At 53.2% G+C, this 15,243-nt stretch overlaps 1 protein-coding gene across 3 annotated transcripts in view; it reads right to left on the minus strand.

The window, feature by feature from the left end:
• Positions 1-15,243, minus strand: part of RBM19 (RNA binding motif protein 19) — a 163,469-nt gene that overhangs the window by 15,962 nt on the left and 132,264 nt on the right. The window contains exon 25 of one of the 3 annotated variants that reach the window (XM_053669766.1): positions 3,037-3,096. The exons of the other annotated variants lie outside the window; for them this stretch is intronic. Within the exon in view, the coding sequence (XP_053525741.1) occupies positions 3,052-3,096 (45 nt within the window). The 3' untranslated portion in view covers positions 3,037-3,051. Of the gene's footprint in view, positions 1-3,036; positions 3,097-15,243 lie in introns of those variants that run through there. 3 annotated transcript variants of the gene reach the window in all.

The raw sequence follows: 15,243 nt of genomic DNA on the forward strand, positions 1-15,243 counted from the left end.
TCTCCTGTTCCCAAGCCGAGGGCAGGCTGCTACACACGGCTATGATGCCATTAATGTGATAAGGCTAACTTCAGTTACTTCTGCGTCACCATCATAATAATTATTATCTTTTTTTTTGTGGTGGCTGCATGCCAAATACAACAATTACTCAACATTTTGTTTTGAATGGCTCTTAAAAAAAAGAAAGCTTAAATTCGGCCTCAACGTAAGCAATGCTATCTATGGAATCATGAATGCTTTTCTTTCTATCGCATACATTAAGGCGAACACTCAACTATGAAGTAAAATAAAACGTTTGTCCATCTGCCACCCCAAAGCATCCCCCTGTGGGGCATATTCTAATGGTGGGCTGACGTCCCAAGCATGGCTCTATGACCGTTCAGCGACTTGGGGACACCCTTTGATGGGTGGCTTCCCCTTTCCTGCATGTGACCCCCTTTCCCAAGTGCTGAGGTCCTCAGATGCCCAGGGAGCTCCTCGCCCCGGTCTCGAGGGACGTGGCAAACGGAACGCTGGAGCCCTCGCCGAAGCCTCATCCTGACCTGCCTCTGGCCCGGGAAAAGCACTCTCTCGGCCCCTCTCCTTGGCTGCCCGTGTCTCTCTCCTCCCTGGCGCTCAGAGACACGAAAAGAGTTAACATCCATCTTCCACTCTTCTTGACACGTCCCACCCTGGGTTCCTGTGGATAATCAGCCTCTTCCCTTGAGCAATGACCTTGCCCCCCACCGCGGGGCTATCAAGAGACAGATATAAACACCTCAAAGTTCCCCACGAGTCCCCTTAATTGGCACCTTTCTGTTCTGCTTTAAATTAATCAAAGCCAGTCCGATATTAATACTGTAGGGGGAATTAAAATCATGCAACGCATTAAAGATGTAATTTAAAATTAATAACTCATAATTATTTATCATGGCGTATCAGTGGAGCTATGAATTTTCCCCTCTCACCCGGCACGCATTCTCCTGCCTTTGCTTTTAATAGCGTCTGGACTATTACTGCGCCCAGCCTCGGCTCCCCCGGACACCCAGCCTGAGAGATGTAATTCATTTAATTTAATTTTGGGGGGCTTAATTGTGGTAAATCACTACTTAAGAAAAGACATCTATTTGAAAGGACAAATTGGGATAATTTAATCAAAGCCGAAGTGAAGACACCCAAGGACTTAATGACGCGCCGTGGGTTTCGATCGGAGAAGCACCCTGAGTCATTGGAGGAGTCTCCGCGTCACTTGTCGGGAGATGCAGGGATCAGTTCTCAAGTCTTTCGAAACAACGGCACCATTCGGAAGGTTTAACGAATGATGGAAACCACCTCTACGCCTATCGATACAGGATTGAGCAAATCCGCTATGGTCTCCCCCCCCCCCATGGAATACTATGCAGTCATGTCAAAGGATAAGAATGCACTGATACGGAAGCATTGCCAGGATATAGATGGCGTGAAAACGCCAGAACAGTGTAAAGCATGTTATCATGACAAAAAGGAAATAGTATGTACACAGTTATATGTATAGTACAGACTGTCCCTGAAAAGAAATGTGAGAAACTGGTATCATTGGAGGTTTCTGGGGACCAGAGTGGGTGGCTGGGGGCCCAAGGACAGAGGGAGAGGTTTCATCCTTTATACACTTTCGTAGCTTTTGAACTCTGTGGCCCATGCCGGTACGAGCCCTTCCAACAGACAGGAAGTCACAGTAGTGAGAGTGGGAAAGATGTGGCGATTTGGGCCTGGAACACCTTGCACACTCATGTTCCTTTCCAAACGCTTCCGGTGCTCCCCGCTACCGCCACCACGTGTCCAGTCTCTTCTCTGGACTGGTCACTCTGCAGACTTCACCCTGCTCGGTCCTCATGTCGACCTGAGAAGCAGGCCTTTGACCTCAACATTCCATTATGAATAACTTGGAACATCAGGTGAACTTTTCAGCGACCATCTGTATACATCCGCCACCTAAGCTCTGTCATCATCTTGCTTTATCACAGATGGTTCATCCATCCCCCTCTCCATCCGTCGGGCCCCTTCAGTGTCTTTAATGCAGTTCAAGGAGAAGGGCAGACATCCAAACCCTGCCCCCTAAATACTTAATTGGAATGCCATATTTGGTCAGGGTACCTTTCTTTAAAAAAAAAAATTTAAATTGAGCTCAGGCCTGCAATCCAAAGGATCGCAGTTTGATTCCCAGTCAGGGCACATGCCTAGGTTGCAGGCCAGCCCCCAGCAGGGGACCCTAGCATGAGAGGCAACCATACGTTGATATTTCTCTCCCTCTCTCCTTCCCTTCCCCTCTAAAGATAAATAAATACAATCTTTAAAAATATATAAAATTTACAAATAGTGAAGAACACTAATCTTCAGTGTGTCATTCATAGAGTTTAAGAAAAAATTTAATTCTCTCCAGAGGATATGTTCATTGATTTTAAAGAGTCAGAGAGGGAAGGAGGGGGAGAGAGAGAGAGGGAGAGAAACATCAATTAACTGCCCCTCATATGCTCCCCGACGGGATTGTCAACCCTGCAGCCTGGGTATGTACCCTGACCAGGGATCGAACCTGCAAACTTGGGGGATATGGGATGACAGTCTGACCAACTGAGCCACCCGGCCAGGGTCCATCCGCTGAGTTTTGATAGATATTTACCCTCCAGCAGCCCAAGCCCCTCTAATGATACAGAATATTTCCATCTCCCGGAACACGCTCTGATTCCCCGTCCCCGTCAATCCCCAGCTTCCAGATGCAACGATCGTTCCGTCTGCTCCCCACCATGGGCTGCTTTGGCCATGGTAAGACTTTGCATAAGTGAATTCTTGTGTAAGTCTTCTTTCGCTTGGCATACGTTCTGGAGATTCATCCGTGTTGCTGTGTTATCAGTCGTTCGTTCCTTCCCCTGCTGTGTGGTGTCCCACTGTACGGACCGTTCACAGTTTATTTCTCCGGTGGTCTGTTGGTGGACATCGGTGCTGTTTCCATCTGGAAGCTACTATAGATAAGGCTGCTGTGAACATTTGATGCAGAATTGTTGTGGGCATTTTAAAATTTTCTCTAGCTTTTGCTTCTTAAAAGAATTTATTTATTGGTTTGAGAGAGAGGGAGAGAGATTCCTGAGAGAGAAGGAGAGAGAGAGAGAAACAAACATTGATTTATTGTCTCACTTATTTATGTATTCATTGGTTACTTCTTATACCTGCCCTGACCAGGGATCGAACCCACAGTCTTGGCATATTGGGATGATGCTCTAACCAACTGAGCTACCCAGCCAAGGCATGGGCATGTCTTTATTTACCTGGGGTAAATACCTAGGAGTGGAAGTGTTGGGTCACATAATGAGGTTAGGCTGCGTTTTATAAGCAACTGCCACACATATTTGCAAACTGTTTGTAACCACCAGTGCTGCTGGCAACAGAATTACTCATCCCTGTGCACCAAGTGGTCCATGATGCTCCAACTGACGTATTGCTCGGGCTGTTCCACCTACTTGCCAGCATTTGATGATGTCGACCTTTGATTCGGGTCATTCTAGTGGGCACGCAATGGGATCTCATTGCTATTTCAACTTGCGTTTGCCCAGATGCCTCAGTGATGTTTTCAATGCCATTGTAAAGATAACAAAATAGAGGCTCAGAGAGGTGAACTAACTTGCTCAGGCCTGCACAGACTGAGGAGTCGGAGGTCAAACCCCCTTCTCCTGACTTCCAACCTACAGCTGCCAATTACAAAGCTGTGCTGGACTCGTCTTTCCGTGACGTTCCCGCTGAATCTCTCATTACAGGGCACCTTCTCCTGCGCTCCGCTGTCTTAGTTATGCTTATGAATTCACACACCCCGCCTCTTTCCAAAAGCAGTTTAAGGACATTTACAACAGGATAGCAAGGATAATAAAATGAAGCAGAGTCAGAGCTGAGGTTACAAGGACCACCCAGGTGTCCAGACCCATGGAGAAACTTGATTGAGTGTAAACTTTAGGCTTTGAGCTCCTGGGCAACCAGCAAAAGACATGTGTTATTGACAAAGAGGAAGGAATTCTACAAGCAGCAACAAGCTTGCACTGGGTAGAGCCAGGAAGTGTTCTCTGTGGCATTTTTACAGCAAATGGAAGAAGTGGGTTTCATTGTTGAAATCCCAGGTCGGGGAGGGCAACACCTTCTGAGAGGTTCAGAGCCACATGTGTCCATGATGGATTCGTGTGACTTAGGGACTGTCTTTGGCCACAGGTGGAGGCAGGGCAGTGGGTCCAACGACCCCCGAGACCCCTCTTGGCTGGGCCGACACTGCTGGTTTTGTGGGTGCAGAGCATGCTTCCCTGCTAAGCATCTCCTTGGTATTGTGTTTATGTCATTTCCATGGGTTCAGACTTGGCAGAGGCCCAGGTGGCCTTGGGCTGATGGCTGAATGCAGACATTGAGAAGCTTTATGTTGACAGTCTACACTCCATTCAAAAACAACTGTGAGTCCCAGATGTTCTCACCCTTGACCGTTTTTTTTTTTTTTTTGTGAGCTTCTGGGTTCTGATTCAGGGAAGCCAGTCATTGCAAAAGCGAAGTGGAGCAAATCACACTGTGCTCGCAACCCCTCCACTGGCCCGAGGTGGCCTAGAGCCTGCCACTCCCTCTCGTCTGGCGGTTTCCGGCTCCTCTGCCTTTGGAGGAACCTCCTTCCCCTTCTATCAGCTCCCATGGCTTAAGCAAAGCTACCCCTCAACTCTCAGCTTCAGGGGTGGGCCCAAAACCAGTCCTGACCAATCAGAACCTGCCTGTAATGACTGGTTAAAGGATGTGCACATAACCTATCAGAGCCAATGATGTTCCCTTCTGGTGCTTTTGTGGGTAAAGAAGTAGTGTCTTTGCTTTGGGTTGCTAACCTGTCAGCGTACAACCTGGGCCTTTTGGTGGCTCTTCTTGCCACCAGGTAACTAGAGCCTGCTTGAAAATAAGGCGGACACTGAGCAAAGCGTAGCCAAAAGGTGGACAGAGACAGATTCCGGATGGCAGGTACTGGGCACCTGGATCCAGCTGTGCCTGCAGTGTAATAGATGCTCATCAAATATTAGCAGAATGACTCACCCAGGGGTCAACTTTAGGAATGGGACCAGCACACAAAAAGTGCCCAGACAGTGCTCAGGGCATCAGTGACTGACCCAGCCTACCCCCAAATGGGTGCTGGTTTGTTTCTCTCCAGGGCCCTCGGGTGCCCATGCCAGGGAGGCAGGGTCCCCGCAGACAGATATGGCCCATAGAGGCTGCGCTGGCCCCTTGGAGCCTGGGGCTGTTCAGCAAAACTGACACGCTCAGCCCCTCTCAGTGCCCATTGGCTGCGGCTGGAGGTGGAAAGGAGCAATCAATACGAAGATTGGTTTTGGAGGAATGGAAAAGAAGAAAAGGCCTCTCTCCTTCACCGAGGAGGCCGAAAGGCCAGGTGGCGGGTGCAATGCCGGCCGCTCTTCACGTCCCTGCTCTGTGTCCTGTCCCCTGAGCCACAGGGGCAGACTCCCGTCCCCAGGCCTCATTCACAGGAATGGTCAGCTCCGGATGCTCTCAAAGCGACTCCTGGAACACATGTCTCTGCTCAGAGCTGAGGTGTTCGTCACAGGCAGGAAGGTGCCACGGCTCTCAACAGGTCCCCCCCACCCCGTATGTGATGCGAGCAGCTAGGTGCTGGGACGTAGAGGTGAACAGGGCAGACAAAAGTCCCTGCTTTCATGGAACCGACCCTCTAGGAAGAAAGTAAGGAACAGGATGAGCAAAATACGTAGAGTGCCTGATGGTTGTAAATGCAGAGGAGAGAGACATATCGTGGCGATATCGTCTATTAACTTGTGCTGAAGGAGCAGGCCGTGCGGTTATCTGGACAAGGAGCAGTGTGCCAGGAGTGGGAACAGCCGTGCAAAGGCCCTGAGGTAGGAACTGATTTGGAAGACTAGAAGGTTAGCAAGGGGGCTTGCATTATTGAAAACTAGTGGGTCCGAGAAATAAGGAGGGCTGGGGAGCTGCAGGAACCATGCTGGTGGACGTTTCCTGATTTAGGTGGGAGGCTGTTGGAGGACCCTGAGCAGAGGAGTTCCATGGCGGACCCCACACCATGGACTGGAGAGTGTGGCAGGGGCAGAAGCAGGGGGCGAGTGAGTTAGAAGCAGGCTGTACTGGTGGCTCGGAGCAGGGTTGTAGCTGGAGGTGGTGTGGACACATTCCTTCATCCATCCCAAACACTTTCATTCAGAAATAAGTCCATGTGTTTAAGGCATCTTGGAAAAAAGAAAAATGGGAAGCTCGTGGCTGGAACATCCCAAAAGGGTGGAACTTCCTATCGCACTTTGTTCTGCAGCTTCCATCTTGACTTTCTCAGACCTGCAGGCTATACTCACCCGCTTCCTGTCCAGGGCACCCCCTCTTCCCACCGGGGCAGCCCTCTCCTCCTGCTCGTCCCTGCTTCTCGCACGCCCATCCTGCCCCGTAATGCCCGGCTGATTCCACCGAGTGCCCAGCCGCCACCAGCCCTGCCTTCAGGGGACGTACGATCTAGGGGCCAGATGGGTTCAAGTCCCCACCCTTCCTCTTACAGGCTGTGTGTCCTTGGGCAAGGGGGGGGCCTTCTCTGGGGCCCGAAGCCCCCTTCGGAATGCACATAGTAGGATGTTCTCTTCCTGCTCTCTTCCGGGGTGGGTCCAGCTGTGGAGGGGCCCGGAGGTTGCACAATTTTGGAAGATCTTATTACATTTTTTTTCTAAAATTATGAATGAAAATTAGACCTGGGAATGGATAGTTATTTAAAAGGGGGCCGATGTAACCTTAAACTTCAGACACATCCTGGTAACTCCTCTGCCCCCCCTGTGCCCCACCTTCTGGCGCCCTCTGAAGATTAAACGAGGTGGTGCTAATAATTCTGTAAAGAAATGAATGAACGTGGCTTTGGACAATTTCTTAGATATTCGTTCACTTACGCAGCCAGTATTTACTGAGCATCAGCTGTGTACCATACGCCACTGTGGGTGCTGGGATACCAGAGCGAGCACACCAGGCAGAAAGCTCGCACTTTTCCCCTATAGGGGAACGTAGAGAACAAATAAACAAACAAGCAAACAGCAGATGATAAATTATGTTAGGAAGGAAGCACTTGGCGCTGGTGGCGGGGGTGGGGGCAGGACAAGATAAGAGTTTGGGGGGTGCCAGGAGAAGGCTGAGGCACACTTTTATGCAAACGTGGCCTCAGAGAGAGAGGACGGGATTGTAGCAAAAACTTGCAAAAAGTGGCTTTGCTATGAGGACATGCAGGGGAAGAGCGCTCCGGGCCGAGAGAAACAAACAGCCAGTGCAAAGGCCCTGAGGCAGGATCCAGCGCTGAGGCCGCCGGTGGCTGGAGTGCAGTGAGGGATGGAGGGAGTACGGGGGTTGTAGGGGTTGGGGGCAGCCAGAGGGCCAGCGGGAGGACTTTGGCTGTTTCTGAGTGACAGGAGAAGACTGGGAGCAGAGGAGGGGTATAATCTGACTTCTGAGGTTCAGCAGGACCCCGCTGGTGGATGTAGGGAGAGCCAGTGCAGCGGGCGCGGTGGAAGCTTGGGGACCAGAAAGGAGACTGCCGCAGGGGGCCAAGTACGGGGTGGTGGCTGGGACCCAGGGGGTTACAGTTGAAGGTGATAGACAGGACTGGATCCGTTCTGGTTGTTTCACTCATTCATTCATTCCATCATCCATCCCACCAATAACTATTTATTGAGAACTTCCTCCGTGCCAGGCACTGGGGGTACCAAACACCTAGTGAAACAGACCTTGACCCTGCGCAAATGGAGGGGAAGTTGAGCAGAGAGACGATATTAATCCTGCAGGTGTCAAATAAACACATTCACTGCACCCTGTAGTAAGTGGCGGGAAGAGCGGAGCAGGGGCTCGGATAGAGGCGGACACTGTGCACGCCCTGCCGCGACCTTCTTGCTCGGCCTCCTCTTCACGCTCAGGGAGAAACGGAGGCGCGCAGAGGGGACGGGACCAGTTCAGGGTCACCCGTCAAGTCTCGGGCGGAGCCAGGGAAAGGATTCATGTCTCCGCCCCCCGGGCCTCCCCCGGAAGGGGGCTGTCAGCCTGTCATCGCCGGGCGTCCCGGCTGCAGCCACCCGTGGTTTATGACCCTCGGAAGCCCCTCCGCAACGTCTCGTCCGCGAGGCCCTGGGCCACAGGAGACGGCTCGTCCCGCTCGGCCCGGGCAGCCGCAGATCGATTGCGCGTGTGCCGCCCTGACGCTCCATCTCATTAGGCCTTCGTTCTCATCTCCCGGCTTCCTGGCAGCCTTCAAATTATCCCATAAAATTTATTTACTATTTCATGAATACATAAGCAGCAGGCAGGCACAAGCTTTTTATATATTTACACTGTATATATTTCACGGGAGACTTATAGCTGTCTCTAAGGCGGAGAGGGGGAGAGAGAGCAGACGGAGCCGGCAGCTGGTGGCGGAGGGAGGGAGGCGGAGGGCGGCGCGCGGAGGGCGGGAGGGATGGGGGCGCCCTGGTGCCCAGGGCCATGCCGGGGCCCGCCGGGCTGACCCCAAGGCTGCGGGGCAAGGGCGGGAGGGGAAGCTCCGCTTTGGGACACTCGTCGTGGGCAAGTGGAGGCAGGGCAGGGGTCCTGGGTCTGAGCGTGGGGGCTGAGATCCAGGCTCAGCTTGGTCTTGGGTGTGAGGCCCCAGCCTTGGAACAGTGTGGGAAGTGGGTTCTGATGGGTCACAGGGGAATCCGGACCCTGGGCAAGGGCTGGAATCTTATCCCCGCTCCAGATGAAGCCCCGATGGTTACTTCAGACTGAGCCTTGGCCTCCCTTGCAGACCAAGTACTGACCCTGCTCCCTGCCCCAGCCTGAGCCTTGACCCCAGCCATAGGCTGGTCACGCACTGACTGCTGGACCTAATCTCTGCTCAAGGCCTGAGTCTTGACCTTGACCCCAGACTGAACTTCAACTGTTATTACGGACAGAGCTGGTCCCAGCCTGAACCCTGATCCCAAGCACAGGCTGAGCCCCGACCCCGCCTTACGTGCCCCTGCACCCCAGCCCACCCCCTCACAGAGCTTCTCTCCCACACAGGAGCAGGAAGTGACCAGCCCACAGCTTCAGCCACAGGCCCCTCTTCCCACCCGGGGATCTATGCTGTGATCCTATGTGAGGTTCACTCTGTAGGACTGCCCTCCCCACCCACTGGATGGCCAGGCATGGCCATGTGACTTGCTCTGGCCAATGAGATGTGAGCAGGGTTAAAAGGCCACATCCTGGGTGATGGGGGATGTGCCACAGGCTGGAGTCCCCATCAGGCTGGGACCCTGAGTAAGGATGATGAGGAACGCAGCCCACACTGGACACATAGCTCCAGTGAGAGACGAACACTTGTTGGGTTGCTTTAAAGCGCTGAGATTTGGTGCTGCTCATTACTGCAGCATAACCTGACGGACACATCCAGAAACCCCCTTTCCTCCAAAGGCAGCCACACTGGGTTCTGTCTGTTCCTCATCACGAAGACTTTGTCCTATAGAAGGGCCCGGCGTCCAGAAGCTGGAGGGCAGGTGAACAGAACACGGGTGAGCATATCAGAAAACCCCTCACACGGGGCCAAGTCCACAGCAGGCACTCAACAGATGCTTGTTGAACTGAAAAACATGGATTTTCCCCTACTTCTGCCTCAGTCCTCTAGCTGTCTCCCTGATACAGCCAAACGTGGGGTCAGGACCCCTGCAGGGCAGAGGCTGTGCCCAGGAGGTCGCTTTGGAGCAAAATCCCGTCTGTAGTATTAGCAGCGTGACCTCAGCAGACACTTGAATGACCCGCATACTGCAAACTGGGGAGAGAAATTCAAGTCTCCGTGTGTCTCACATTCCGGCTACTGGAGAGATCGGGCTGGTTAGGCCCTCTGAAGGGCGACCCGCCGGTCCCCGTCACTGTCACTCATGTATTTACTGGTTTAGCCCATTCTGTCTTCATTGTCATTATCTCTGCACCATCCTATTCATTGCTACTGTTTACTGAGCACTTACCAGGGGCGGGGCCCAGTGTCCAGTCTTCACAGCAGCTCTCTGAGCTCAGGCTCCCTCTTTCATCCACTGGAGAGTTCAGTGATTGCCTGACCATCTAACCAGCTCGTTTATCCCATTCCCCTTCCTCCCTCTTCTCCCCCCCCCCCATTTATCCAAGAGGCAGTCCAGTGCAGTGGTTAGGAGCAAGGGCTCTGGGCACAGACTGGCTGTGTTCAAATTCTAACTCTCTCTCTTGCCAACTGGAAAACTCGGACAGCTTAATTTGCCTCTGGTTATGCCTCTGGTAAAATGGAAATAATAGTAGGCCTTCCCTTCAGGAATTGGTGCAAAGATGAACTGAGTTAGTAGAGGCAGCTAGATGCTTAGAACAGGGTTTGGCAAGAGTGAACAGCCAGCAAACGCCGGCTGCGATCACGCACAAAGCCACTGGCTGAACCCATGCATACCAAGGCCCTTCTCTGTGCTGGATACCAGGCTTTTAGGGATGAAAAAGGCACAGGAAAGCGAATAGGACACAGTGAACACTGGAATGGTCCTGGCGTGCAAGGCCCGTTACACCCATTGTCTCCATCTTCTCAAAACCCCCATGAGATGGGCGCTATTGTTGTCACCATTGTACAAATGAGTGAACTGAGACCCAGAGAGGTTAAGTGATGTGCCTGAGGACACACAGCTCATAGGTGGTGAAGCCCAGATTGGACCCCAGACGGTCTGGCTGTTGAGACTGCACACCTAACCATTGGCTAACCCTGCCACCTTGCCTTCACAGGCATTCAAGGTGGGCCAAGTGCTTTCCAACAGGGTGTCCAAAGGACTAGGAATGGGGGGGGGGACTGAGCAATGAGCCCGACCCCAGCCAGGGTGGAAGTGAGGCCCATGGAGCTGGACCATCAGACAGAATCTTCTGGAGTGATCTCATGAACAAGCAGCCCCTGAGAATCTCTGCAGACCTCCATCCAAGTCCAGACATACCTGCCTTCCCTGACCCCCTCCCGCCCTGCCTGGGGGGCTGTGAGTACACAGGCCACAGGGGCAGAGGCTCAGAGCAGCCCCGTTCGGCCTCCTCTGTGCAGAGAGGCCTCTGCAGCTGCAGGGGGCGGGAAGCAAAGGTCGCACTGGGCCGGCCTGGGGACACGTGTGAGGCCAGTGCTCCGGGGCAGGTGCCCACCTCACCTCGACTTCTTTGTCCAGGCTGGGTAGCATTTATTATTAATGGTAATAATAATTATAATTGCTTATTGATCTCCCCGAATGCACCCGGCAGTCTACCCAGCACTGATTTCGGGTCACTGCCCAGCAGCCTCACAAATCTATGTCCCGGGCGATGCATCGCCCGGCTCTGGTGCTGAGCGGACATCTAATAATAATGTGACCGAGTCCACACGCACCCTCCCTGCCGGCCGCGTCCGGGCGCATGCGCTGATCGGGGCCCCGGCTAACCAGAGTGCCTCGCATCCGCCACGTGGAACCAGCCTCAGACCCACGGCCATTTATTACTTGCTTTTTTTTTTTTTTTAGCATTGGCAATGGATCCAATAAATGCTCTCTTGGAATACAAAAAAAGGAAAGGAAGACACCCCGCTGGTCCTGAAGATTATCTAGGACTGACCACACTTCTCAGCCTTTCACATGCACACCCACACCCTGGGGAGTCTCGGTAAAAGGCAGAGTCCCGGGCCCCCCTCCCCAGAGCTGGCGATTCCGTGGGTGTGGTTCCGGAGGGGGTCGGGAATCTCCAGGAGGAAGAAACCTGCAGGTGAGGCCGGGACCAGGGGTCCTTCCTGGAAAGACCCTGAGACACCAGCTCAGAGGGAGAAGACCAGTCAGACAGAGGGGACGCAGGGCCGGGGGCCAGGCCAGCGGTGTCCTGCATGAGAGCCAGGCTCTCCAGCCTGTGGTTTCTGGGCCGAGTGGCCTTTCCCTGCCCCTCCAGGCGTCTGATCTTCCCACGCCACAGTCTCAGAGCTCCCCTGTTGTCCCAAAGGAAGGTTTTTCAAGTGACTTGGGCCAGGCAGGGACCAGAGCTAACGGGTTTTCATCCCACAATGAACCTTGCCACTTGTAAAGTGCTCTGCTGCTGATGAAGTGCCGCCCGCATTTGGAAGCTCTTCGCAGTTCAAGTTCATCAATGACTTCCCAGTGCGCTCTGGCCCTTGCGGCCTTTCTTCCTCTCGGCTGCTCTGGAGGGAGACGCGTCCTCGTTCAGCAGCCGAGGAAACTGAGTCTGCAGGGACCACCCGAGGGCCCCAGTGCTCTTCATCCAGATCCTGTACTCTTTCCAAGCAGGGGACCACGGAGGGCAAGACTTCACCCAAGGGTGTTTCCAACCTAACGTGACCGCTGTGCAGTGATGGGAAAAGTACCGAGGGCCTGGGTGGGCGTCCAGTCTCTCCAGCCTCTCTCTCCCAGCTTCTCTGGCACCCTTCCCTTTTCAAAATACTCCCGTTGGAATGGCGAGCCCAGCTCATTCCGTCTAATCCTCACAGCCCGGCAACACGGACATCTTTATACCTGCTTCACAGAAGAAGAAACAGAGGTTCCAGAAGGTCAAGGCGCTGCCTGAACCTACAGCTACTGAGCGGCTGTGGCTGATCTGGATCCTGCTGTTGCTAATTCCGACGTTTGTGCTGCTCACAGCTGGGTCTCGGGCTCTGCCCCATCCTGCAAGGCCTGGGTCCCACACAGAGTCATCAGAACTCCCCCCTCAGGTGAGCGAGGAGGCCAGTGGCCCCTCCACCTATGCACACCTGTTCCAGAGCAGATGGAAGGGGGGGCCACATTGCATCACCCAGACTGCCACCTGGTGGAGCCCACGTCGCTGGGCGTTTGGGGAGGTTACTGTTGATGACCAGAGAATGACCCGCCGAGGAAAATGGGAGCAGAGGGAGGGGGGTTTGCGAGGCTCCTGCGGGGGCGCTGAGGTGCCAGGGAGGGGACCTGAAGGCAGAGTCCCTGCAGCCTGCTGGGCTTATGCTCATGAAATAACTAAAGAATGACTGAAGGAGAGTAGCTGGGACTCACGATATGTATCAAGGCCCCTGGCAGCTCAGCACCGCTCGCTGCATAGTGCCAGGCAGATTGGCCCTGCACAGCAGTCACAGGCCAAGGAGATGTCCAAGGTGGGGGTGGGGGGGCAATTCCTAAATTATATCCTGTGGCCCAAGGCCACGCCTCCCTGGAAGACGTGATGCACCCATCTGTCCATCTAGCATATTCATTCATTCATTTACTCATTCACTCACTGACTTAAATATGCACCGAGCACCCCCCCGTCAGGCCCCCTCTCAGCAATGGGGATCCGTCCAGTGGTGAACGAACTATGCAGTTGAGATTTCGGCCCCCGTAGGGCTCATACTCCAGGGGGACAAGACCTAAACAAGTCAACAAATAAGCCAATGACAAGCGCCACACTTAGAATTAACAGCTGTCAAAGTGCTAGAAAGGGATGGCTGCCCAAGACCGCGTAATGAAGGACAGCCTCTCTGAGGGGCGGTGCGTGGAGGTGAGACCGAGCAAGCAGAAAGTTCCTGCAGGCAGAGAGTCACCCGATATTTGATTGTGACAATTTGGGGCACCATCATCACCAGTGTGAGACTCCGTAGAAATATTCATAGCTAGGCCTATGGTGGTTGACAAGGTCAGTCTCTCAAAGTGACAGGAAGAACACACCTGGTCTTTGGTAACCATCTTCAGCTGACATCAAATACCATGCATTAATTACCATGGGTGACAATGACATTCTCCATCCGAGGGCTGGAGGACAGTGCAGTGCCATGGGAATGTCACGAGGCTGGGTTGTAATGCTGGGTCTGTCATCCATAAACTGTGTGACTTTCGACAATAACTTTGCCTCTCTGAGCCTCGAGAACCCTCATCTGATATGGAAATGTCCCTGTGTCCTTGATTCCAAAACATGCCTTTCCGTCCATATTTTAATGGTCCCAAAATTAAGACAGGTTTTGCAATGTGTGCACATCCCCTGGGGGTCTTTGTTCAACCGCAGATTCTGATTCCGTGGGTCCGGGGTGGGGCCGAGATGCTGCACTTCTACCAAGCTCCCAGGTGTCAGCGGATGCTGTGAGCCGGCGGACCACCTTCGGGGTGGCCAGGAGGCGGTCCACTGATACATTTAATGTGGTCGTTACTCAATAGAAGGGGCAAAGCTACAGTGGATGGAATGTTTGATTTCAGAAAATGCATTAACCCCATGTTCCACTTTGTTCTCCCAGTAACCCCATAAGCCTGTGTGTAGAGCACCCAGCACACAGCCTGGCACGTGGGAAGCAGTAATAGATGTTAGCGCACTGCTTTGAAAACCTCGAGTGCCGGTCCGGGATGTGAAGGCAGATGCTGGACTCGGAAGGTCCATCTATAATTGGATGCCATCCCCATGGAGCCCAAATAGAGGAGGGGGCGGGAGGCTGGCAGGTTCTGCGGAAAGAAAAATGATAATTCCTCTCACCGCCCGCCCCCACAATCCCCCAGCTCAGGGACGCGTTTGATCAGACCTGCATCAAATGACACATTAGCAACAAGACAAAACCAAGCGCAGGGGACTGGAGCCTGTCTGAATTGGTCCCACGCACCGCCCCCAGGCACCCCTGCCACCCCAGCCTCCTTCAGACAGACACGTGCACATAAATGCTTGTTTCAAGCCACGGAAACTGACCAGCACCTGGACAGTTCTGTCTGTTGTCTGACACTGTGCAGGGGAAGCAGGAGAGGGAGGCTGGGTTTTGTTTAGGGACTGGGAACCAAGAGCCGAGAAACAAGAGAAAGAGGGTGAGCCGGGAAGGCACTGAGAGAACAGGGTGCTATTTTATCACCCTCTGGCCGCTCAGACAAGATGACACCACCTTGCAAATAACGAATTCATGTTCGTACCTTCCAGAACCTTTTCTTGCTAGATAGGGGCAACAGTGTTGGGCAGAGGCAGTAAAAGACCCGTATTACCTTTTATTTCCCAGCCAAGGAAACCGGGACTCGGAGCCTTGGATGGAATTACCTACAGGGGTCATGAGAGGGGAACTGGGTTCAGTGCATGCTGGAGGTCAGAGGGGGGCCCGAGACTCCGCATTTCCAACCAGCTCCCGGGCAACTTGGATGTGGCTGCTGGTCCATGGGCCACACTTGGAGTAGCAAAGACGTATTGGCTTATGCACTTAAGAGACACAATCCAGGCACCGATTTGCCGCCATCCCTGGACTATGCCATTTATTTATTCTGCCCATACATTGACGGG

The sequence above is a fragment of the Artibeus jamaicensis genome, unplaced genomic scaffold (genome assembly GCF_021234435.1).
Source record: "Artibeus jamaicensis isolate MK-2021 breed Jamaican fruit bat unplaced genomic scaffold, CSHL_Jam_final contig_525, whole genome shotgun sequence".
NCBI lineage: Eukaryota > Metazoa > Chordata > Mammalia > Chiroptera > Phyllostomidae > Artibeus > Artibeus jamaicensis.